At 34.6% G+C, this 26,872-nt stretch overlaps 3 protein-coding genes across 3 annotated transcripts; 1 reads left to right on the top strand and 2 right to left on the bottom strand.

Annotated features, from left to right (window-relative positions):
- Positions 1 to 1,248: 1,248 nt before the first annotated feature.
- On the top strand, positions 1,249 to 5,396 carry fkbp11 (FKBP prolyl isomerase 11). Its single transcript, XM_051112692.1, has 6 exons — positions 1,249 to 1,657; positions 1,885 to 1,947; positions 4,240 to 4,327; positions 4,529 to 4,562; positions 4,745 to 4,815; positions 5,147 to 5,396. The coding sequence occupies exons 1-6, from the start codon at positions 1,547 to 1,549 to the stop codon at positions 5,353 to 5,355; spliced, it is 576 nt and encodes a 191-aa protein (XP_050968649.1). The 5' UTR covers positions 1,249 to 1,546; the 3' UTR covers positions 5,356 to 5,396.
- Positions 5,397 to 11,566: 6,170 nt separating this feature from the next.
- On the bottom strand, positions 11,567 to 18,163 carry ccdc65 (coiled-coil domain containing 65). Its single transcript, XM_051111729.1, has 9 exons — positions 18,085 to 18,163; positions 17,293 to 17,473; positions 16,228 to 16,395; positions 15,896 to 16,065; positions 14,741 to 14,879; positions 14,316 to 14,513; positions 13,979 to 14,191; positions 12,203 to 12,355; positions 11,567 to 12,023 (listed from the first exon to the last, which is right to left on the bottom strand). The coding sequence occupies exons 2-9, from the start codon at positions 17,434 to 17,436 to the stop codon at positions 11,730 to 11,732; spliced, it is 1,479 nt and encodes a 492-aa protein (XP_050967686.1). The 5' UTR covers positions 17,437 to 17,473; positions 18,085 to 18,163; the 3' UTR covers positions 11,567 to 11,729.
- A 4,808-nt stretch (positions 18,164 to 22,971) lies between these two features.
- Positions 22,972 to 24,093, bottom strand: sox21a (SRY-box transcription factor 21a). The gene has a single exon (XM_051112775.1). It carries the CDS (start codon positions 23,787 to 23,789, stop codon positions 23,073 to 23,075), a length of 717 nt encoding a protein of 238 aa, XP_050968732.1. The 5' UTR covers positions 23,790 to 24,093; the 3' UTR covers positions 22,972 to 23,072.
- Positions 24,094 to 26,872: the final 2,779 nt, after the last annotated feature.

Genomic DNA, 26,872 nt, shown 5'->3' with positions numbered 1-26,872 from the left:
TCAACTTAAAATTTTAAGGCAGCTGGGTTACTTACACATCTGTTAAGTTTAGCAAACGCAAATATCTAAGTCGTTACTTAGTACAACTTAACATTTCAAGTTGACTAAACTTATTTTAGTTGACTGAACTTAAAATTTTAAGGCAGCAGGGTAACAAATTATTTTAAGCTGATTCAACAAATTTTGTTTTTTATTTTTTACAGTGAAGATAACTTGATAACTCAAACCTAAATATATAAAAATCAACCTAATGTGAATTTAAAGAAGCAAATAATTATATAGCTTATGTATATTTTTCACAATTTATTTATGTTTCTTTAAAAGTTTAAAAGTTTCTTGTAAAAAAATTGGTAACACTTTACAATAAGATTCACTGGTTAACATTAGTTAACTACATTGTTGAAGTAAACTAAGAATGAACAATACTTCTACAACATTTATTAATCTTAGCTAATGTTAATTTCAGCATTTAGTAAGGCATTATTAAAATCACAAGTTGTGTTTGTTAACATTAGTTAATGCACTGTGAACTAACATGAACAGTGAACAACTGTATTTTTATGAACTAACATTAACAAAGCTTAATAAATGTGACCCTGGACCACAAAACCAGTCTTAAGTCGCTGGGGTATATTTATAGCAATAGCCAAAATTAATGATTTTTCTTTTATGCCAAAAATCATTAGGATATTAAGTAAAGATCATGTTCCATGAAGATATTTTGTAAAATTCCTACTGTAAATATATCAAAACTTAATTTTTGATTAGTAATACGCAGTTAAGAACTTTCACATTATTCATAAAACTCAATTTTGAAAAATTGACACTTAAGACTGGTTTTGTGGTCCAGGGTCACAAATAGTGTAATAAATGTATTGTTCATTGTTGGTTCATATTAGCTAACACATTAACTAAAGCTAACAAATGACAGCTTATTGTAAAGTGTTACCGAAAAATCTTAAAGCTGAAGTCTATACTTTTCTGCTCATTGCTTATTGGTTCAACGCGGCAGGGGGCGGGGCTATCTGTGTGTATGACCAATGGGAAGTTGTTAGGAAACTTGTCTGGCAACAACTATTATTTTTGCAGTTCCATTTAGCGACGCTTGTGGCGCAAAAGTACACACGTTGCCTTTAAACAAATCTAGAAAAAAACAGCACACGAATGCAGTGCTGTATCTCAACCTCAGAGTATCTCACGCGCCCTCTAGCGGGGAAGTTCTCTAACTGCAGCAGCCATGTGGAGAGACTTATGGGATGCTGGCGGATTTTGAGGCGGGGATTCCAGTGACCCAGGTATTGGTCCAGTGTTCGCGGGTCGTCTAACCTCGCCGTTATCTCTTCACTATAATAACACATCAGCTTTAACTGGCATCTCGCCTTCGGTGACTTCTTTTGTCCGATCATCCGGTCGAGTATTTATTGGCTCCCTCAGCGCTGCGAGGCTGCAGTGGGGCGACTCTGGTGACGGAAGCGAGCCATTTAGAGTAGCTTTTATCCTTTTTCTGCTTATTGTTGGTGCTGATCTTCTCACAACGTGAGACAAGATGCAAATTCGGACAGGGATCGCATTGGTTTTCCTCGTAGCTTTTGCATTTGTTGCAGCTGAGGACGGAGATAGCAAAGAATCGATCGAACAGTTGGTTGTGGAGACATTGGTAAGTTGGGTCAAGTTTTTTTTTTAATGAATGACTAGAGTGACTATTACTACTAGAGTCCACGTATGCATGCGTGCTTTAATGACAAATGTACATTCACGTCTCAATGCAAACATGCATATTCACAATATTGAATCTGTTTTAGTACAGTCGATGGTTTGCGCATTTCATTTCCTCTGCAATACGAAGTCCACTCTTTTTCAATGATATGTTTTGGATCATTTTAGGTGAATCCAGAGACATGCACGATTACATCAGAGATGGGAGACACGCTTCAAATCCATTACACGGTAATAAATACAACGCGTTGGGCTTTTACAGCCTATTATGTTGTAAAACGAGGCACCTCCCAATGAAATCCCTGGGTATTATGGCATACAATAATGCAAAAGGGACTCTTAGAGGATATTTGCATATGAAATCCGTTCAGTGATGTGGCAGACCCAAGCTGACATCTGGGCTCGCCATATCTGACAGAACATAGAGTTGTACTGCAGTGCATGTGAAAGATGAACACGTATTTCTCTTGAGTTCACGCAGAATAGAAGTTCATCGTCGAGTCACCTTCCTGTTTCAAAATGCAGTTATTTTGTAATAGTATTTTAGTTTTAAGTGAAACTAAATGTTGTGGAGGAGGCGGAGCAACACGTCAGCATTTGAGTCGAGGCGAGCAGCGGTGGTTCGGACTCGAGGAAATGCTCGAGAGAGGCGTGTGCGCGCTCCCGCGCTATAGGGAACATATAAGAGGAGACCGAGTTTTTTTTTTTTTTTTACTCCCTGAATAGTTCTTAGATTAGATCAATACATCAAAGTCTTTGCTACAAAGAAAGGAAGAAAAACAGAGGATTTTAACTTTTAAACAATTAATTTAACACATGATTACATTTTTGTGACAACTTGCCCCTCTTGGAACTATATTAAATGTGCTTTATATATATATATATATATATATATATATACATATTAAATATAAATATAGTGTGTGTGTAACAAACGTAACAAATCGTTTATAACAAAAATAAAAAATAAAAAAAAAATTAGAAACATTTAGTTGTCACAAAATGTAATCCTGTTACTTTTTTTTTGTATTTTTTTATTAATTTTAGTAAAATTTAAATTAAGAAAAATAATAATTCAACACACGATTACAATTTGTGACAACTTGTGCCTCTTGAAACTACATTAAATACATTTATATATATATATATATATATATTTTTTTTTTAAACAAAACAATATTTTTAATCTATTTGGCAATGTTTCCCATTTTTGTTTAGTTAAACTTGAAGTACTAAATGAACTAAAACTATAAATAAAAACAAATTAATTTCAAATAATAAAAAACAATGTAGATATAAAAAAAAACGAACAAAAAAAGACAAAACAAACTTATTTGAAAACTTTAAAATTACAGAACATTTAAAAACAGCTCACTTTGAAACAGAAACAGAAGATTAGAAATCTATAAATGTATAATAATATAACACTATATATACAGTATATATATACAGAGGTATAATTTCAATATATATATATATGTATAGTGAAATACACTACTAGTCAAATGTTTTTGAACAGTAAGATTTTTAATGTTTTTTTAAAGTAGTCTCTTCTGCTCTCCAAGCCTGCATTTATTATATTTTTACTATTTAAATAACTGTTTTCTATTTTAATATATTAAAAATACAATTTATTTCTGTGATTCCAAAGCTTAATTTTTAGCATCATTACTCCAGTCACATGATCCTTTAAAAATCATTCTAATATTCTGATTTGCTGCTCAAAAAACATTTATTATTATTATTATGTTGAAAACAGCTGAGTAGATTTTTTTTCAGATTTCTGTATTGAATAGAAAGCTGAAAGAACAGCATTTATGTGAAATAGAATTTTTTTGTAACATTATAAATGTCTTTATCATCACTTTTGACCAATTTAAAGCATCCTTGCTAAATAAAAGTATGAATTGCTATAAATTAATTTCTATAATTTCTATAAATGAATACTTTTACAATAGTAAAATAATTAATTTTGATTGATTTCTGAAGGATCTTGTGACACTGAAGACTGGAGTAATGAGGCTGAAAATTCAGCTTTGCTCATAGGAATAAATTACATTTTAAAATATATTTAAATAGAAAATAATTATTTCAAATAGTAAAAATATAAAATTGTACTTTGTATGCTGTACTTCGGATAAAAAAAATGCAGGCTTGGTGAGCAGAAGAGACGTCTTTAAAAACCTTACTGTTCAAAAACTTTTGACTGGTAGTGTATATATAATTTTTTCAGACAATGTTTAGCTTAAAGTGTAGACATACTTTAGTTATATGTTTATATTACCATTCAAAGGTAAATGTCAAACACATGGTGACAACACAACATGACAACATATTTTGTCTTTGTATTACAGTAGTCTTTCCAAACCTTTTACAAGTGAATCCACAATTCCAGCAGCCTGGCAGTGACCTGGGTGGCTGTCACCTTTTATTACTTCCAGGCATATAAATAAATAATTTGCTGCATCTACATAAAAATGGATGCAACTAACCTGCAAAACCATTTTTTCCTTTCCTCTGCAGGGTCGATTAATGGACGGGAAGGTGATTGACACCTCTCTGTCTCGTGAGCCTCTGGTCGTAGAGTTGGGCAAGAGGTCTGTGATCACAGGTATGAGGCTCCGCCACTGCATTCGAACCCCAAATGACATTATGTTCATAACAACAGAGATTTGTTTAGTTTAGAGTAGCCATAAAGTAATTATGATAACTAAGCTCATGTTTTCTTTAGTAAAACTATGGAAATAAACAGAAATGATGTGCTGTTTCCACAACTGCACATATAATTAAAACATGTTACTTTGCTTGGCAGGCCTAGAGCAAGCCCTGGTTGGACTGTGCGAAGGGTAAGTTGAAGTCAGTGCCTGCATGTCAATTGGGAATGTACAATCGTGGCAATGCATGTAGGCAGAGACGGTGTAAATAATATGTTCAAGCCCACTCGAAGAACACAGGTCTTTTAGGGTGAAGTCTGAATCACCCACTTTAAAGTCTGTTTTCAGTCTTTTCTGTTTATGTTTTTGCACAGACAAAAAATCAAGGCCACGATTCCAGCTCATCTAGCGTATGGAAAGAGAGGATTCCCTCCAACTATTCCAGGTACCATGACCACATTTAAAGTGGCTTTAAAGCTAGTAAAGCTGTTGTTTAGAACTTGTATGACTTTCTATCTTCTGTAAAACACAAAAGAAGGTATTTTGAAGAATATTGTTAACCAAACAGTTCTGGTTCCCATTGAGTTCCATTTTTATATGTACAAAAAGGTACAATGGAAGTCAATGGGAATCAAAACGGTTTAGTTATTGATATTCTTCAAAATACCTTCCACAGAAGAAAGTCAGACAGGTTCTGAAAGCATGAGAGCAAACTTTAAATCACGTTCCATGTGATTATTAATCTGTTCTTCACCTCCGTCTCTCTTTCCTCACAGCGGACAGCACACTTGAGTTTGAGGTGGAGGTGATTTCTCTGTCCCAGCAAACGCCGTGGCAGAAGCTGGTCAACGACGTCTTGCCTCTTTTGTGCTTGGCGCTGGTTCCCACTTTACTGGGTTTAGTGGGTCTCTACCTCTACAACAAAGCACATGCACAACCTCAAGGCAAGAAGAAGAGCAAAGACAAGAAAAGCAAGAAGAAATAAGATCAAAGCCAAAAAGAATAAACTATTTAAATAAAAAATGCTTTGTTTGGTGCTTTTTATTTTATCTTAACTTGTTTGAGGACATTGAGTCATTAAAACGTTCAATTAGAACTCTTGCGTTTACATTTAAGTCATTGAACAGATGCTTTTATCTAAAGCTACTTACAAACAGTGCTTTAGGATGTACAGTGGCAAGTATTTTAAAGCATACCAAAAATAGAAAGCAGGGATAATTAGTTTTTTTTGTAATTTAGTCAGACAATGTTTAGCCTTAATATGCTTCAGACATCTTTGATAACTTATCCATTACCTGTTTCAATTAAATTAATATTCCGCAATTCAAAATTTGTGGTTGGTAAGAGTTTTAAAATGTTTTTTAAGTCTCTCATATTCACCAAGGCTGCAATGTTGTTTGATGTAAAATTGTTAAATATTATTACAATTTAAAATAACAGTGTTCTTACATAATATCTTTTAAATGAGCCTTCAGAAATGATTTTAATATGATCTGATTTTGATGCTCAAGACACATTTCTTATTATTAGCAATGTTAAAAAAACAGCTTTACTGCTTGAACTTCCCTGGAGACAATGATATACAGTTTACACACACCTTGCAGAATCTGCAAAATGATAATTATTTATACAAAATGTATGTTATTTTTTATTTAGTACTGACCTGAATAAGATATTTCACATAAAAGATGTTTACATATAGTCCACAAGAGAAAATAATAGTTGAATTTATAAAAATGACCCTGTGCAAAAGTTTGATGCTTAATACTGTGTTGTTGCCTGAATGATCAACAGCTGTGTTTTTTTTATTTTTGTTTTAGTGACAGTGAGTCATGAGTCCCTTGTTTGTCCTGAATAGTAAAGTGTCCGCTGTTCTTCATAAAAATCAAACAGGTCCCACAGATTCTTTGGTTTTTCAGCATTTTTTGAACTTTTTGAATTTGAAGATCAGGGTAAATTTAACTTATTTTGTCTTCTGGGAAACATAAATATCTGCTGTAGCTTCTGAAGGGCAATTTTAAATGGAAAAAAAGATATTTGGGCAAAATAAGAAAAATACACACATCTTAATTTTTAAGTTTACACGCCCCCGCACTTAATGCATCGTTTTTCCTTCTGGAGCATCTGCAAGTGTTTGAATCTTCTGTAATAGTTGCATTTGAGTCCCTTAGTTGTTCTCAGTGTAAAAAGATGGATCTCAAAATCATACAGTCATTGCTGGAAAGGGTTCAAATACACAAAATTGCTGAAAAACCAAAGAATTTGTGGGACCTGAAGGATTTTTCTGAAGAACAGCAGGCAGTTTAACTGTTCAGGACAAACAAGGGACTCGTCAACAACTACTAAACAAACAAAAAAAAACCACAGCTGTGGATCATTCAGGTAACAACACATACTGACATACTAAGAATCAAGTGTATGTAAACTTTTGAACAAGGTCATTTTTATAAATTCATTGATTATTTTCTCTTGTGGACTGTATGTAAATGTGTTTTATGTGAAATATCTTAATCAGGTCAGTACTAAATAAAAAATAACACTCATTTTTTAAGATCCCTCTTATTTTGGTAAAATAGTTACCATTTTGCAGATTCTGCAAGGTGTATGTAAACTTTTGACCACAACTGCATTCTTTTCAGGATTATTTTATTCAACTTTTTCTTCCCGTAAGAGTGGCTGTGGCCATTTGTAAATATTATGGGTCTGGCTTTCGGTCTCTTCCGCTTCCAGCTATTTTTAGCTGTAAAAACAGCTTGTTTTGTTGCTTGATATTGCAAATTGGCAATATTACCATATTATTTTAATGTCTTATCTTGTAATGTAAACAGTTTTGCCGTTTACTGCACGTTATTCTTCTTGTCATTTCTCTATAGCAGCTAATGAACCAGAAGTCCCACCCATAAACTTACTTCCATGTTACAAGAAAAAGGTGGATAAAGGTAGAAAGAAAAAAAAAAAACTGGACATATTTTTTGTAACAATGTAAAATAAAAGGTATAGTATTATAAATTTTGTTCAATTTATTGCATCCTGCTGAATAAAAATATTAATTTTGAATGGCAATGTATGAGTTAACTGAACCAGATGCAATTAAACTACAAGAATCTTAGATTACAAAGAATATGAGGGACAAATTGTTTAAACGCATGAAAAATTATAACCTTGTAATATTTAATAGGCCAGTTCATGTGTAAATTTAGAGCATGTAGTACAGTTTATAAGCTAAAACGTCTATGGCATTAAATCTAAAATGCAACTCATTTTCCCAATGACTTCTGCCTTTTTTGATTAAAAATTAACTAGCGTTTGAGATGAAATGCTTTTATTGTACAATTGCTGTAGCTTATGACCTTACAGTACATTTGAGAGTGTATCGCTAAGATTGCAAAAGTGAATATCACATACATCATTCTCACTGATAAAAATGTTTACTTTGAATGAAATGCAAGTCACTTTGGATAAAACGCTTAAAATGATTAAGATAAGCATAAGTCATTTTACACGTCTTGCAGGTGAAAGGCCTTGTTGGCCAAAATTCAGTCAAGATAATTATATACTCACACACTGCTTCTCCAGACATCATAACTTTCTGTGCACAGAAAGGAATGTTATTTCCTTCAGGAGATCAATCCACAGTGCAAGAGAAGGGTTAAAGGGCAAAGGCAAAAAGTCAGGAGATCTTCAAGTGTCATCACTGTCTTCAACCGTTTGAAACTGTCCTATACTCTGTATGTCTCTCACTAACATTTTAAAACAACAACTTCGCATTAATTATGAACAAATCCAAATTGGTACTAAAAAAGTCAAAACCTCAATACATAATGTTGCCTTAAATCAAATTGCAATATTTTTAATTTATTTTTTAACTTTTTAACAGCATGTTGTTTGTGATTCATAACATTCATAAATGTTATATATTGAATAAACAGTTTTCATTAAACATAGCTTCATGTTATTTGTTGTCCTGTCTTCAAACTAGATCATACACTGCAGTGCAGTATTAAAAAAAAGATCATGCATCAACATCTGAAGGTTTTCAGTCATCTAGTCAAGCATCTTTGAGTGATTAAGCTCATGTATTTATAGCCTGACTTATCTTCCATTAGACGATGAGTTGCAAAATGTCTTCTAATAATGAAAAATGAGTCTGTCTGCACCTGAATTAACTTTACCTTACAGAGGTTAGATGCATCAATCTGTCTTCCCGATGTACAGAGGGGACGTTTGTTAAGAGAAAGAAACAAACCTGTTTGATTAATCTATGCTGCCTCATTAAATTTAGACGTTTAAAGTCCCTCATACAAATACGTGATTAGCATCTTTGTTTAGTCATGTACATCTGCTCCAGGTCAAATAATATCCTCCAGTTTATTACTACAAAAATGTAAAGGGTATTTTTTGGCATATTTGACACCTTCGATGATTTGGCGCCATCTTGAGGCAATGAAAGGATACTAAACCCTTATTTTTTCTCTATAACTGTCACAACTTAGTTGACATATTCACCTCATTTTTTTTTTTTCTGTAAGAGCGGGCGCGGCCATTTGTAAATTTATTGTATCTGACTTCCGGTGTCATCCGCTTACAGTGTTTTTAGCCGTACAAAACGGTGTTTTGCTGCTTGATATTGCAAACTACCATATTATTTTAATGTATTGTCTTAATTATGAACACAATGGTTTGTAGAGCTAACGGTTTCACCATTTAGTGCACTTCGTAATTCTCCTTATTTCTATATGGCGGCGTATGAACCGGAAGTCTCACACCTTACCAGAAAACAGCTTGCTTCTGTCTTGAAAAATAAGGTAGATTGTTGTAAGATAAAGCTGCGAAGAAAGTGTTTTCTCAAATCATACATTTAGTATGAAATGTACTGAGATCACTGCATTAAAACGACTGACTGTTTGTTCCCTGGTGAAAAAAACAGTATACTGGTTAGGTATGTTTTGATGCTGGTTTAAGCTGGTCCTTTGTGGTTTATGCTGGTCCTTTGCTGGTTTAAGATGGTCCTTTGCTGGTTTAAGTTGGTCCTTTGCTGGTTTAAGATGGTCCTTTGCTGGTTTAAGTTGGTCCTTTGCTGGTTTATGCTGGTTCTTTGCTAGTTTAAGATGGTCCTTTGCTGGTTTAAGATGGTCCTTTGCTGGTTTAAGATGGTCCTTTGCTGGTTTAAGTTGGTCCTTTGCTGGTTTAAGATGGTCCTTTGCTGGTTTAAGTTGGTCCTTTGCTGGTTTAAGATGGTCCTTTGCTGGTTTATGCTGGTTCTTTGCTAGTTTAAGATGGTCCTTTGCTGGCTTAAGATGGTCCTTTGCTGGTTTAAGATGGTCCTTTGCTGGTTTAAGTTGGTCCTTTGCTGGTTTAAGTTGGTCCTTTGCTGGTTTATGCTGGTTCTTTGCTAGTTTAAGATGGTCCTTTGCTGGTTTAAGATGGTCCTTTGCTGGTTTAAGTTGGTCCTTTGCTGGTTTATGCTGATTCTTTGCTAGTTTAAGATGGTCCTTTGCTGGCTTAAGATGGTCCTTTGCTGGTTTAAGATGGTCCTTTGCTGGTTTAAGTTGGTCCTTTGCTGGTTTAAGTTGGTCCTTTGCTGGTTTATGCTGGTTCTTTGCTAGTTTAAGATGGTCCTTTGCTGGTTTAAGATGGTCCTTTGCTGGTTTAAGTTGGTCCTTTGCTGGTTTATGCTGATTCTTTGCTAGTTTAAGATGGTCCTTTGCTGGTTTATGCTGGTCCTTTGCTGGTTTAAGATGGTCCTTTGCTGGTTTAAGTTGGTCCTTTGCTGGTTTATGCTGGTTCTTTGCTAGTTTAAGATGGTCCTTTGCTGGTTTATGCTGGTCCTTTGCTGGTTTAAGCTGGTCCTTTGCTGGTTTATGCTGGTCCTTTGCTAGTTTAAGATGGTCCTTTGCTGGTTTATGCTGGTCCTTTGCTGGTTTATGCTGGTCCTTTGCTGGTTTAAGATGGTCCTTTGCTGGTTTAAGTTGGTCCTTTGCTGGTTTATGCTGGTTCTTTGCTAGTTTAAGCTGGTCCTTTGCTGGTTTATGCTGGTCCTTTGCTAGTTTAAGCTGGTCCTTTCTGGTTTATGCTGGTCCTTTGCTGGTTTAAGATGGTCCTTTGCTGGTTTAAGATGGTCCTTTGCTGGTTTAAGATGGTCCTTTGCTGGTTTATGCTGGTCCTTTGCTGGTTTATGCTGGTCCTTTGGTTTAAGCTGGTTTTCTGGTTTATGCTGGTCCTTTGCTGGTTTAAGATGGTCCTTTGCTGGTTTATGCTGGTCCTTTGCTGGTTTAAGATGGTCCTTTGCTGGTTTAAGTTGGTCCTTTGCTGGTTTAAGATGGTCCTTTGCTGGTTTATGCTGGTCCTTTGCTGGTTTAAGATAGTCCTTTGCTGGTTTAAGTTGGTCCTTTGCTGGTTTAAGATGGTCCTTTGCTGGTTTATGCTGGTCCTTTGCTAGTTTAAGATGGTCCTTTCTGGTTTATGCTGGTCCTTTGCTAGTTTAAGATGGTCCTTTGCTGGTTTATGCTGGTTCTTTGCTAGTTTAAGATGGTCCTTTGCTGGTTTATGCTGGTCCTTTGCTGGTTTATGCTGGTTCTTTGCTGGTTTAAGATGGTCCTTTGCTGGTTTAAGTTGGTTCTTTGCTGGTTTATGCTGGTTCTTTGCTAGTTTAAGCTGGTCCTTTGCTGGTTTATGCTGGTCCTTTGCTGGTTTATGCTGGTCCTTTGCTGGTTTAAGCTGATCCTTTGCTGGTTTATGATAGTCATGTTGCTGGTCAAGGACCAGCATAAACCAGCAAAGGACCATCTTAAACCAGCAAAGGACCAACATAAACCAGCAAAGGACCAACTTAAACCAGCATCAAAACATACCTACCAGCATATACTGTTTTTTTCACCAGGGATGTAATTTATTCCTGTGATTTCAAATCTGATTTTTTACCATCGTTAGTCCAGTCACATGATCCTTCAGAAATCATTCTAATATTTTGATTTTCTGTTTAAAAAACATGTATTAATAATATTATTATGTTGGAAACAGCTCAGTAGAACCTTTTCAGGTTTCTCTGATGAATAGAAAGTTTAGAAGACCGGCATTTATCTGAAATAGAAATCTTTTGTAATTTTATAAATGTCTTTATCATCACTTTTTTTTAATCAATGTAACACATTCTTGCTATATAAAAGTATTAATTTCTATAATTTCTTTCCCCCCAAAAAGTATACTTTTTCCAAGTTTTTAAATGGCATAGTGTATAATGTTACATACATAAAGCTTTAATAAAGCTTTTGAATGCCAGGCACAACAACAACAACAACAACAAAAACTTTTTAATTGTTGCCTGAAACACTTTTGCATTACACTTTTTGGTTTTATTCCCTAAAACTGTTTCTGCACAACATTTGCTGCTTCTTGGACCACGTAGCGCTTCTGATCACGTCTCTCTGTGGCAGCGGCATCCTGTAGAGTGGGAGACAACACCACCAGAAGCTTCTGATGCCGAAAACTCTCATCAGAAACCGAAACTTCATCCAGGTACTGCTTCAGATAGAGCCTCAGTCGTTCGTTCTCCTGTAACAGAAGCGTTTTCTCTCGCTTCAGACACAAATGGTCAAGTTGAACCTTGTTGTATCGTTGCCAGAACTTCCCAAGAGGAGAATAGTCATGCATTAGCTGGGGACAAAGGACAAGTGAAAAGTCAATAAATGCTACACATTAAATGAATGAGACATATTTTTTGAGAAATCCATTGAGAAAATAATGATTTTTTCCACCTGATATTAATTCAAAGCCACTATATACCAGAATGGATGCAGATTTGAATGCAAGTTCGATTTTAATAAGCTTATTACCTGAGTGAGTTTCTCAGTCGGCGGCTCCATGGCATTGACTCTCTCCTGATTCAGCTCTTCTTCACTCAGTGATGATGTATAGAAGGGCAGAACCTTCTCGTACTCTGTCTCCAGCTTAGAACACATCTCAGAGAGACGAATCAACCTTTCCCCCTATGGACGGAATTTTCACTGGTTAAATGCTAATGCCAGAATTGAATATGATCACTACTCCCAACTGATATTCAAAATTATATTATATTATATTATTAGAAAACTGATATATATTATATTGCATCATGATTAATTTAATACTGTAATTATAGTATACTGTTGAGGTAAAAAGTCTACTTCCCCCTTTCAGAATCATTTACAAATGTTAATTATTTTACCAAAATAATAGGGTTCATATAAAATGCATGTTATTGTTTATTTAGTACTGACCTGAATAAGATATTTCACATAAAAGATGTTTATAGTCCACAAGAGAAAATAATAGTTTATAAAAATAACCCCATTCAAAAGTTTACATCCCTGCGATTATTAATACTGTGTTGTTACCTGAATGATCCACAGCTGTGTTTTTTTTTTTGTTTAGTGATAGTTCTTCATGAGTCTCTTGTTTGTCTGGAACAATTAAACTGCCTGCTGTTCTTCAGAAAAATCCTTCAGGTCCCACAAATTCTTTGGTTTTTCAGCATTTTTGTGTATTTGAACCCTTTCCAACAATGACTGTGTGATTTTGAAATTCATGTTTTCACGCTGAGGACAACTGAGGGACTCATATGCAACTATTACAGAAGGTTCAAATGCTCACTGATACTCCAGAAGGAAAAACCATGTATTAAGAGCTGGGGGGTGAAAACTTTTGAACAGAATGGAGATGTGTACATCTTTCTTATTTTGCCTAAATATCATATTTTTTCATTTAGTACTGCCCTTCAGACTACAGAAGACACATGTCTTCCAGAAGACAAAATAAGTTAAATTGACCCTGATCTTCAAATTTTGTCACTGTTGGAAAGGGTTTAAATACACAAAAATGCTTGAAAACCAAAGAATTTGTGGGACCTGAAGGCAGTTTAACTGTTCAGGACAAACAAGGGACTTACAAACAACTATCACTAAACAAAAAAACACAGCTGTGGATCATTCAGGTAACAACACAGTATTAATAATCGCAGGGTTGTAAACTTTTGAAGCGGGTCATTTTTATAAATTCAGCTATTATTTTCTCTTGTGGACTATATGTAAACATCTTTTATGTGTAATATCTTATTCAGGTCAGTACTAAATAATAACATGCATTTCGTATGATCCCTCTTTTTTTTTGGTAAACCAATTAACATTTTTAATGATTCTAAAAGAGAGATGTAAACTTTTGACCTCAGCTCTATTAAAATACATCATATACAATTTAATGACTTTATTTTCATTTCATGTTTATTTTTAATTACATATATATTTTAATTGTTTACTGTGTACTGTTTTCGATCCTGGGCATGTGATTCTACTTTTTCTACAAGGTTTTGATGCTTCACTTGAAGCATGTAAAAGCATGTAAGCATGTAAAAGACATAAAATGAGCAGGCTTTAAAATATCTGTTGTCTCTAAAGGTACTGACCAGAGAATAAATATATTTATCTATTCAAAACTACATCTTAATTCCCTACTGTATGGTATTACTTGAAGGGACAAAGCAGATGTTTGGAAATTAAAGAATATGTTGTTAGTTGTGTGGAAATATGTATTTAAATAAATTGTGTATATATTAAATGTGGGAATAACAAACATACCATGGCTACAATCTCCTGCAGTTTTTTAGTAGCATCGCTGCTTTGAACAGTAAGTTTAGTGAGCTGCTTTCTCCGAATCGCTTGAGCCTCAGTGAGCTGGACTCTGAAATGTTGAACTTTCTGGGCGAGCTCATCACGTTTGAAATTAAGCTGCTGAGCTTCTTCTCCGGTTTGAGCAGAGCTCAGCTGAAAGCGTAGAGCAGAGATGGACTCCTGCAAAAGTTTGAACACAAATTGTACATTTTTAATGCCAATAAAATCATTAAAACATAAATGATAAAAAGTGTAGAAATGCTTCTTCAAAGTAGTCAGCTCCCACATTAGAGTTTTGTCTGACCTGCAACTTCTGAATGTGCTTTTTATGTGTGTCAATCTCTTTTGCACTTTGTTCGTCCTTGATTTGCAGAGACTCAGTTGCGATGAATCTGTCTTTGGTGGACTCGTTGTAGTGGTGTAAAACCTGCTGCAGTTCCTGCCACAGTTTTTCCACAACCCCTTCCATTTGATCCTTCACTGTTTGCTTATCCTCTTTGTTCTGTAGAAATAAAACCAACGTCATTGTATTACATGAAACCCATCACTGTGTTTCAATTGTTTGCTGAATATACATTTTGTGTGATGTATTTATATAATCCATACACATCTTCCATGCACATCTATTTAAATTTGTATTGCATTGCATTTATAATTAGTGCAATATAGTTAGTGCATACATAGGTTAGCGCAATTAAGATTTTGAAAATCAAATTCTAACACCAGTACCTGTTTTTTTATTTGATTGCGAGTGCTCTGATAGTCACGTCTAGCCTCATTGTCAAGATCAGCATAATGCTTTTCCATGGAAAACATCACCTTCTCCAAATACATACTCTCCTGCTGGTGATGTGAAAGAATTTGCTCTCTGAAATATAAAAAATATATAATACAGATTATGCTCAACTGGTTCATTCATTTGAAGTGCATTTTCATGTCCACATATATGTCTTCTTATGTTGTAAAAAATATCAAACTAGTTTTTCCTTAAAGGAATAGTTCACCCAAAACTCATTATTTACTCACTCTTCTTCATCAGAACAGATTTGGAGAAATTTAGCATTACATCACTTGGTTTACAAAGTTCAAGACAGTTTTAAAGAAAAGTGTATCTCAGTGTTTTTTTGATGTAAGAGAACATGTGATGGACTTTTTACTGGAAATTAAAGATTTGTATTTTGGCCAGAAGCAGCAGTTTAAAGTTAATACACATCAAAGAAGGATTTTGTTTATTTACAAATGTGTGGTTTTTCACTTCACGTGACATTAACTGATGGACTAGAGTGGTGTGGATTACTTGTGGATTATTGAGATGTTTTTATCAGCTGTTTAAACTCTCATGCTGGTGGCACCCATTTACTGCAGATGATCCACTGGTGAGCAAGTGATGTAATGGTAAATTTCTCCAAACCTGTTCTGATGAGAAACAAACTTACCTACATCTTGGATGGCCTAAGGTTGAGTAAATTTTCAGCAAATTTTCATTTTTGAGTGAACTATTTCTTTAATGGTACCATTACATAATTTTTGGTGGGACAACAACAACAGCAACATGAACATCACTAAGTACTAGCATTGGATCTTATGAATTCTGTGATGTTTTGTGGTGTAATTCCTGAAATTAACTTCAAGCTGCCACCTTATATCTGCATCAAGACACAACTGAAATGTGCTTGAGCTTGACCAGCTCTGAAAGTCTAGTATACTAGTAAAATTTATTTTATATAAATTTGTTTCCTTACAACCAAAGCATACTCATTTTCTAAAATCAAAGAGTTCAAAAAGTACAGCATAACAGGAAAGACCTGAATGATATTGTCAGGAACTGGCTGATTGACCAAATTCAAAAACAAAACTAACTTTTGTGCATTTATGTATATGTACCTCTCAGTATTATATTCTGAACCAAGTTCATCTAGCCTGGTGTTGAAGTTCAACTCTAGCTCTGCCAGCCGACTCCTATGAAGCTCTAACAGATAGTCCACATTCTGCAAATGAGAACTGCGTGCCAGCTCCGACTGCTGCTCCCGCTCAGACAGATCAGCCACCAAACTCTGTATAAAACACATACACACATAAGCTTGTTGCTTCCAGACTCTGGCATAAAAGCTATGGCATACTGACCTTCCTATAATTTAGAAGTGACAGTCTAGTCTATATTATATACATATTAGAGGTTTGTAAATACATTAAATTTTCTTTAATAAGGTTGTGACCTTAATGATGTTGTCTTTGTAGTCCAGGACTCTCTCAAAGTTTTGGCTGAGCACTGCCATGTCATTGCGTAGCTCTGCTGTCTTGGTCTGCGTTAAAACAGCGCGCCATTGCTGCCGCAGCTTATGGAGATTCAGTATGGTGTTTCTCTCCTCCTTCTGCAGTTTATCCTATAAAGCAAATAATATGTCAGTACAGATATTAATTGCTGGACAGGCCTTAATCTGTATAAGCATTAGCAGATACAGATGAATATCTGGGGAAAATTTTGTTCACCAAAAACCATGAACACAAAACAAAAAAAGTAAATGTGACCCTGGACCACAAAACCAGTCATAAGTGTCAATTTTTCAAAATTGAGCTTTATACATAATCTGAAAGCTGAATAAATAAGCTTTCCATCGATGTATGCTTTGTTAGGATAGAACAATATTTGGCAGAGAAACAACTATTTCAGTATATGGAATCTGAGGGTGCAAAAAAATCTAAATATTGAGAAAATCGCCTTTAAAGTTTTGCAAATTAAGTTCTTTGCAATGCATATTACTAATCAAAAATTAAGTTTTGATATATTTACAGTAGGAAATTTACAAAATGTCTTCATGGAACATGATCTTTACTTAATTTCCTAATGATTTTTGGCATAAAAGAAAAATCCATAATTTTGACCCATACAATGTATTTTTGGCTATTGCTACAAATATGCCCCAGCGACTTAAGACTGGTTTTGTGGTCCAGGGTCACAAATAAAACCACACATCTACCGGTGTTGATAATTAGTTGCATAAATACACATTAATATTTGATGCATAAAATTATGATTAATTAATTAAAAAATAATATATTCATATATAATAATGTGTTTAGTAGAAAATAGTGATTGAAAAGGGTCATATAAATAAATAACGTGAAAATGTAAACACTGACAAGTACATCTTCTGTAAAACTGATTTAAAATGATGTATACCATAATCTTCACAGACATGATTTTACTCAAAAAATTCAAAATCTAATACATTTTTTTCTTTTATATGTTTTATATGTTATTTGTCAGGTGTTTGTCACACCTTGAGGAAGTGTGTGAGCATGTCCTCTTTTCTTTTGGCTATCTCCTCCTCAGCTTGCGCCTTTTGCTGCATGTACAGGAGTCTCTCCTCTTCTGTCATTCCAGCAATTCTTCCACCTCCTTTCTTCCCTGCTTTTTTAGGCATGTTTGCTGAATATCTGTGGATCACAGATTCAAAAGTCCTAAAAAAGAGAAGATGCGGTTTATTAATACACAAAATCAGAAAAATACTTGCCAATACACCAAAACAACAAATTATTATATAAAATATCCTCTGTTCAGGAAACATAAAAATGATTAATAGCCTAATACAAAGTATTTATTTGCTTGTGCTTGAATACAATTAAATAAAGATCATTAGAATTTAGTACTTTTGATAATACATTCACATAGCATATAGAAAATAACATTTCTTTTGACGGCAAATATCGAAGCTAAACTAAATAAGGTTAGTCAAGATATTATCGTTGATTATCGGATTTTGTCGTTCATTATCGGAGCCTGATAGCTCCTCCCCTTCCACTACGTATCTGTAATGAGATAGATAGATAAATATATAGATAGATAGATAGATAAATAGATAGATAGATAGATAGATTTTCAATTCAGTCTAAACCCCAAGATGCTGAAAACAAATGAAAAAAACACGCTGTTTTCCATGCAGACATTTGCTAAAAGGTAAGCAAGCAAGAGGTAGAAATATAAAAACATATACAAGTTTAGTGTTTATATTTCTGGTTGGTTAAAATAGAACAGTTTGAGCAGCTATGAGCGTTATTTCACATTGTCTTACCCTTTCACGTCCCGCACTCGTTCTGACTCGTTTCTGTTGACAGTTTCCTTGCATCCTAGCAACCACAAGTAGAGGAAAAGGCGACTGCACTGCCATTTGGATCCAGTAGGGCGCAGAGATGTTTCACATTACAGTATGTGACAGAAAATAAAAGCTTGGGTGGTAATAAAGCTTTGAAGCTTTCAGTCTTTTTGCTCAAGTGTGACGGCAAAAATAAATAAATAAATAAATAAATAATTAATAAAAAATAATGAAATAATAATAATAATAATAATAATAATAATAATAAATAAATATTTGGGACTTTTATTGGTTTTAATGACAACTGTAATGGACCCTGTTGGTCTCTACTGGTCACCTTCTATTGGTGGCTCTGTGGCTTGTTACAACCAATAAATCCTAATGGAATATGTCTCAAAACACACTACAGAAAACCATTTTAATGGTTTTAATGGTAAAGACTTGATGGTTTGTAATGATTGTAATGGTATTTGTAGTGGAAACCACTAACAAATACAAAATAATTTCAAATGCTAGGGGGCGATATAAACAATATCATAGGAATACATTAAAGAATGCACAAGCTGGCACAATTCGAACAGAATATTTTTGTAATGACGTAAAGGCTTACTTATTTAGTTTTTTTTTCTTTTTTTTTTTAAACTCAGCAGATGACATAAAAAAGACCTTGAAATATTAATAAAATACATAAAAATTGCAAATCAGCAGGGGGAGCTATGCACACATGTTCTTATTCTTACATAATGACACATACAGGTGCATCTCAATAAATTAGAATGTCGTGGAAACGTTCTTTTATTCCAGTAATTCAACTCAAATTGTGAAACTCGTGTATTAAATAAATTCAATGCACACAGATTGAAGTAGTTTAAGTCTTTGGTTCTTTTAATTGTGATGATTTTGGCTCAAATTTAACAAAAATGACCAAATGAAAAAAAAAAATTTAGTGAATTGTCCTTCTGGAAAGTATGTTCATTTACTGTATATGTACTCAATACTTCGGCGTGGCATGGAGGTGATCAGTCTGTGGCACTGCTGAGGTGGTATGGAAGCCCAGGATTCTTTGACAGTGGCCTTCAGCTCATCTGCATTTTTTGATCTATTGTTTCTCATTTTCCTTTTGACAATACCCCATAGATTCTCTACACCAGCGGAAAATCTAGGACCAACACCAGCAGGTGACATTGCACCCCAAATCACCACAGACTGTGGAAACTTAACACTGGACTTCAAGCAACTTGGGCTATGAGCTTCTCCACCCTTCCTCCAGACTCTAGGACCTTGGTTTCCAAATGTAATACAAAACCTGCTCTCATCTGAAAAGAGGACTTTGGACCACTGGGCAACAGTCCATTTCTTCTTCTCCTTAGCCCAGGTAAGACGCCTCTGACATTGTCTGTGGTTCAGGAGTGGCTTAACAAGAGGAATACGACAACTGTGGCCAAATGCCTTGACCCCAGCCTCAGTCCATTCCTTGTGAAGTTCACCCAAATTCTTGAATCGATTTTGCTTGGCAAGCCTCTCAAGGCTGCGGTTCTCTCGGTTGGTCGTGCATCTTTTTCTTCCACACGTTTTCCTTCCACTCAACTTACTGTTAACATGCTTGGATACAGCACTCTGTGAACAGCCAGCTTCTTTGGCAATGAATGTTTGTGGCTTACCCTCCTTGCGAAGGGTGTCAATGATTGTCTTCTGGACAACTGTCAGATCAGCAGTCTTCCCCATGATTGTGTAGCCTAGTGAACCAAACTGAGAGACCATTTTGAAGGCTCAGGAAACTTTTGCAGGTGTTTTGAGTTGATTAGCTGATTGGCATGTCACCATATTCTAATTTGTTAAGATAGTGATTTGGTGGGTTTTTGTTAAATGTGAGCCAAAATCATCACAATTAAAAGAACCAAAGACTTAAACTACTTCAGTCTATGTGCATTGGATTTATTTAATACACGAGTTTCACAATTTGAGTTGAATTACTGAAATAAATGAACTTTTCCACAACATTCTAATTTATTGAGATGCACCTGTATAGGGTAGAAATAGTCAAATTGATTTTTTAGGGCGAGACAACTAATAGTTATCACCTTACTACAGCTGATTGATTATATTGATAATTGCATTATACATTAACATTTTTTGCATTACAAGTTTTCTAAAATGTTAGGTTTAAATATGCAAATGAGGCATTATTTAATGAAATATGCACTAATTTGCAAAAAAATTAAATATATATAAAACTGTATATATATATTACAGTTTTGTTGTAGAAAATCAACCAAATTATATATGAACAAATCCCTCTATAAAAACCTTCAGGATATAGACAGGAATAAAAATGTAACGTTTGGTATGTGTAAGTGCTACTGAAGTGGACATTTATGGTTCAGTGTAGGAGAAAAAAATCATTTTGAAGAAAACAGCTTTTAAAAATATGTATTGTAATTGAAATCTATTAACACAAATAGTGCTATAAAAGAAACACTTAACAGTGTCTTTTGGAAGTTTTTGTTCCTCTGGTCTGAAAAAACACTTTTTTTGAAAAAACCAAAAAGCCCAAAATCTCAAACTTGACAGGTGCATGAAAAAACAGCGTATCTGTCTCCCCTTAAATGTTTTGTCTTAAAAGAAGCAGAAGAACATGTTTTTCTTTAAGATTATGTTTAATCGACAATATTATGACACTTGTTTGTTTCCAGGATAGCCTATTATTTTTTTTAAATACATTTTTTTTTGTCTTGTTTGTCTTTTATGTAAATCAATATAAAATAGTTTTATTGCTGTTTCAAAAACGCAATAAAACAGTTGTATCCCTGGAGCTTAATCATCCTGTTATTAATAAGGTGTTATCTTTATACTAATAAAAAAACACAAGCTGATCTGATACAGACGATCTTTGTAACCTGTTGTCACTGCTGATAACAGATGGAAAATACCTCTGGTTTTAGTCACTTGGCCTATACATGCAAAATATGTTATAACAATAATTTGTATTGCTTGACTTAAAAAAGTCAACAATATCAGGTTGTACATGCTAAAGGTATTTATTAATTTATTAACTTAAACTGATAATATTTTGTGCATATGTTATTTAATGTGTCTCAGAAAATACAGGAGACAGAATGTAAACCTACTTATAGCTTAGTTTAGTTTTAGTGACGTTCAGTTTAAAAATATTATTGATCTTATTTATTATGTGATATAAATACAGTATGTGCAATATGCAATTTAATTGATTATTGTTTTGGGAAACATTTATTCTTTGTCTCTTAAGTTTATCCAACAAAAGGATGAGAAGTGCAAATTAACTGATCACATGAACTGGTGAGAAAAGAAACTTCCCATCAGGAGCTCGTTGTGTCTGAGTTGCCTTTGTTGTGTACTTTTCTGGCCTTTTCTCTTCAGTTCCCTCTTAAGAGCTTCCTGAAGGCTTGTATGTTCCTTCTCATCATCACTGCTCAGAGTCTGTACACGTTTAATAATCTGTTTAAGCTTTTAAACCAGCTGATGTTATTGAGCTGCTACATCACTGTCTCTGGATGTGACGGCTGACCTCTCAGCAGATTGTTTCCCTGTTTGTGACTCTCACTTGTCGTCTGTTGTTCGGTGTCATATTGCAGATTTATTAGGTCTATAGTCTTCAAACAGGTTTTTCAAACAAAAACGTTATTTTGACAACAACAAACAGCTATTAGAAGGTGATTGGAAGACGTTTCCTTCTGTATTTGTCTCCACATTTGGTTATATTTAGTTAAATCCACAAACAACATACTTTAATAATGTGACAACAAAAACGTAAAGTAGTTCATTCTAATTCTACAATAAAAACCTGTTAATCAGTCAACTGTAAGCTATCTAAACATGCATGGTAAAAAAAAAAAAAACACTTAAATTTGCTACATAAAATAAAGTCATCATTATTTTAAAATATATGTAGTTTTATTAAAAAAAAAAGTGTATAAAAGTATAATTTACTTACTTATAATATATTAAGAAAATAAGTGGCAAATTTGTGTATCAGCATGAAAGCATCAAGTATGATTTAATGGTCTCAGTTTATGGTGATAGACATTAATTCCTTCTGTGAACCATAACATTTAAGTTTTAAACTAAATTACTCCTATCAGTTATATGTGACCCTGGACCACAAAACCAGTCTTAAGTCGCTGGGGTATATTTGTAGCAACAGCCAAAAATACATAGTATGGGTCAAAATTATTGATTTTTGTTTTATGCCAAAAATCATTAGGATATTACGTAAAGATCATGTTCCATGAAGATATTTTGCAAAATTCCAACTGTAAATATATCAAAACTCAATTTTTGATTGGACAACTTTGAGGTGATTTTCTCAATATTTTATTTTTTTTGCACCTTCAGATTCCAGATATTCAAATAGTTGTATCTCGGCCAAATATTGTTCTATCCTAACAAGCATACATCAATGGAAAGGTTATTTATTCAGCTTTCAGATGATGTTTTAATCTCAATTTGGAAAAACTGACCCTTATGACTGGTTTTGTGGTCCAGGGTCACGTATCATCTGAGAGTGTTATGTTGTTTATAGCATTATTTAAGCATGTTGTGTTTGTGCATGAAACTACGTAAGTAAAACTGTTATTATTGGTTGCATTGTACCACCTGGGTGTTATTATCAGAACGTTTTACAGTAACAGATTCTAATAGCTTTAATAGGCTGGAATATTAACATGGTATCATTTAACGACATACTGTTAGTAACTGTAAAACATAGCCATCAAAATCCCCGTAATGCTTGTAAAATTATTTTACAGCAATGTTCTGGTAACTACAAATGCATTTTTAATGGAAATTTAAAACAAAAAAGACTGAAGATTCAACTCGTTGCACAAATAATATTTTAAACATTTATTTATTTTTTACAAAACGCAAAAGCTTTAAACAAGTGCACGTGACCTTCTACCACATGAACATTGTGGTCCTTTAATTTCCAATCATATCGTCGCAGCGTACGTCAGATAAGGTTCATGTTGAGCTTTGGTCATTCCTGGTAAAAGCACGTAAGAGGAAGGAACAGCAGGTCCAGAACCCGGCCAGCCCAGGCAGTTATAGGGCAACATGTGGCCCGGGTTACCCGGAGACGGGTGAGCGTGTGGCGCACCGGCCAGAACCCCCATCCCGGGAAACGCGGAGACTCCACCAGGATACCCGAGCATTGAGTAATGTGGGAAAGGCGCAGGGGGTAATTCCGAAACTTTGGAGGTGAGGTCGAGAAACGGATATGGGCTGGCGGACAGGTGGTGACTGAAAAACACCCGAGTAGCAGCGGCGACCGACGTTTTCTCCGCGCTCAGCGAGTCCGTGAGTGCGTCACCGGGTAGACGCGCACTTTTCAACGGGTCGCTGTCACCCAGATTGTACGTCACATTAAAATGATACCGGTCTTTTTTAATCAAGTTTTTGGGCTTTCGCCGCGGTCTGTATTTGTAATCCGGGTGTTCTTTCATGTGAACGGCTCTAAGGCGTTTGGCCTCGTCAATAAAAGGTCTTTTTTCAGAGTCCGACAGGAGTTTCCATTCACCGCCAAGGCGTTTGCTGATCTCAGAGTTGTGCATCTTCGGGTTGTCCAGTGCCATTTTCCGTCTCTGGGCTCTCGACCACACCATAAAAGCGTTCATGGGACGTTTAACATGGTCCATAGGCTTTGCCATTTCTGAAGCTGTTTCCACTTCTGCTCCTTTTTCAGTTCAGTCCACGGGAAGCAGCACTGAAAAGTTCCTTCGACGTACAGTTCAGTCAGACCTGGCTGTGTTACCTTTGTAACATGGCACCAAAATCTGAAAATCTAGGCGTAGAAATAAGTTTTGACTATTTGTCAAATTTAAGTGACTTGCAAAAATCAGATATTTTTCTCTTCAGACAAGTCCCCGTAGTTGGAGTTGTTATCCATGGACGCACTGTGTGTATGGCAGTCTCTGAAGTAATCTGGGTTTTAAATGCTCATCACTGCTTAGATTTGTGCCGCCTGCGACTAGTTATGAATGAAGTGGGCGTTTCCCTTCGTCCTAAGACTGATGACGTAAGTGGGTGTGTCCTGAGAAATATAGTAACACTATAAACAGCTGCACTGTGGGGCATTTCTTTCACTGGTAGCAGTTCAATGACAGTATTAAATCTTTAACAGATAATTAAATGTAAATTCACATTGTTGAATATGGTATTAAAACCTCTAAATCGCTGAAAAGTTAGAGATGCCTACTCATTGTTAATTATTACTGTAATAATAATAGTCATCACAATGTTATACAAATCCAAACTGTCTTGTATTTTAACTTTTCCAACACTTTGTCTAGATTCCAGCTCTGCAAATGCTGGGTTCAACCAGCTTTATTTGTTCAGTGATTATTCTGATGGATGAAAGTATCATGGTTTAAATGTGTTGTAATGTAATCTGTCTACAGGTGAAGTCAAAAATGTACATACACCTTGCAGAATCTGCAAAATGTTAATTATTTTACCAAAATAAGAAGGATCATACAACATGCATGTTTTTTATTTATCGACCTGAATAAGATATTTCACATAAGACATTTACATATAATCCACAAGAGAAAATAATAGTGGAATTGATAAAAATTACCCCGTTCAAAAGTTTACACATGCTTGATTCTTAATACCCGAAGGATCCACAGCGGTGTTTTTTTTATTATTTTATTTTATTTAATTTTTTTGTTTAGTGATAGTTGTTTATGAGTCCCTTGTTTTCCTGAACAGTTAAACTGCCCACTGTTCTTCAGAAAAATCTTTCAGGTCCCACAAATTCTTTGGTTTTTCAGCATTTTTGTATTGAACCCTTTCCAACAATGGCTGTATGATTTTGAGATCCATCCAGAAGGTTCAAATGCTCACTGATGCTTTAGAAGGAAAAACAATGCATTAGGAGATGGGGGTGAAAACTTTTGAAGATGTGTACTTTTTTCTTATTTTGCCTAAATATATATTTTTTTCATTTAGTACTGCCCTTCAGAAGCTACAAAAGATACATGTTTCCCAGAAGACAAAATAATTTAAAATTTAAATTTAAAAATTAAAATTTAAAATTTAAAATTTAAAATTGTGTTTCCTTCTGGAGCATCAGTGAGTGTTTGAACCTGTAATAGTTGCATATGAGTTCTTCAGTTATCCTTAGTGTGTAAAGATGGATCTCAAAGTCATACAGTCATTGTTGGAAAGGATTCAAATGGAAAAACCAAAGAATTTGTGGGACCTGAAGGATTTTTCTGAAGAACAGCAAGCAGTTTAACTGTTTAGGACAAACAAGGGTCTCATGAATAATTATCACTAAACAAGCAAAAAAAAAAACAAAAAAAAAAAAAAAAACCACACACACACAGTTGTGGATCATTCAGGTAACAACGCAGTATTAAGAATTAAGTGTATGTAAACTTTTGAACAGGGTAATTTTTATAAATTCGACTATCATTTTCTCTTGTAGACTATATGTAAACATCTTTTATGTGAAATATCTTATTCAGGTCAGTGCTAAATAACAAATAACATGCATTTTGTATGATCCCTCTTATTTGGTAAAATAATAAACATTTTGCACATTCTGCAAGGTGTATGTAAACTTTTGACTTCTAATAAATAAATACCCAACAGAAAATAATTTGTCACTTTTGTTATGGTAACTCAGTGCTTAACCAACAGGCTGCTTCCATTACATTTCCCCACAGATACTGTGTCATTAAAAGACACCCTGACAAGATGACTTAACATTGTGTCCATAACCTGCTTCATATGTGTTTCTCTGTCTCTATGTGATTATAATGCAGTCTTTTGAATGGATTTCAATATTAGAGGGTTGCTAGAGAAAGGAAGTGCTTATTATTAAGACAAGTGAGTGGAAATCCTACACTCTTTTGTTTCTTTTAATGGTGTCTCTTTGTATAAACTCAAATCTCCATAATCCTGTAACCATGGATGTACTATTTGCAGACAATTTATCTGCTTTAGCCAATCAGGCTCACATCCTTGTAATATAAACTATAACCAAGTCCAAAAACAGTATTCCTTATTGTTTTTTTCTCTGTTGTTTTACCTGCATTTGGAATTACACAATCCATTGTGTTGTGTTTGAGGAAATGTTTGTAAATACGGAAAACGTACTGGAAATGATAAAAAAAAAAAAAACATTTCTAACAGATTTGTTTCTTACACTTTTTTTTTTTATAATTAGATCATTGGGCCTAAAGTGTGTACACAAAAATTAAGTAAATATATTTTATAATGCATGTTTTTATGTACAAAATACTACCTGCATGGCATTTACAAGCAATGTCATGAGGTCATGTGACACAAGTTTAGAATACCACTGTTTACTGTAGACGTATAGTATTCCATAAACTAGTATTCATTACAAACATAGCCATGCAATGTCTTTCTTCACTTAAGTGCAATAAACTAGCCAATGTGTTTTGCATACACAAATGAAGAAGAATTCAACACGTTTTCATCCACAGGAAGTGATCAGATCCTTTTGTAATTGTTCATATGGAGCGGTCACACCCTGAGAACTAGGAGGTGTCAGTCATGAGTCAGGACCACACCAGAACAATATGCTCCGGAGTAATTATAGGAACAAATGACTCTTAAAACCAGCTCTATGTTTAGCCTGCCTTTCTTCCCCTGAAAACATCTCGGGACGCATCTTGGATTTGCATGAGTGCTCTCGGTTATCTCTCAAAGAGAAGCTTATTTAGCAGAAAGGAAAAGAAAGTCCTTTGGAGAGAGC

Source organism: Labeo rohita, chromosome 6 (assembly GCF_022985175.1).
Source record: "Labeo rohita strain BAU-BD-2019 chromosome 6, IGBB_LRoh.1.0, whole genome shotgun sequence".
Lineage (NCBI taxonomy): Eukaryota > Metazoa > Chordata > Actinopteri > Cypriniformes > Cyprinidae > Labeo > Labeo rohita.
Note: the sequence above shows the minus strand (reverse complement) of the source record. Positions and strands in the feature narration are given on the sequence as shown.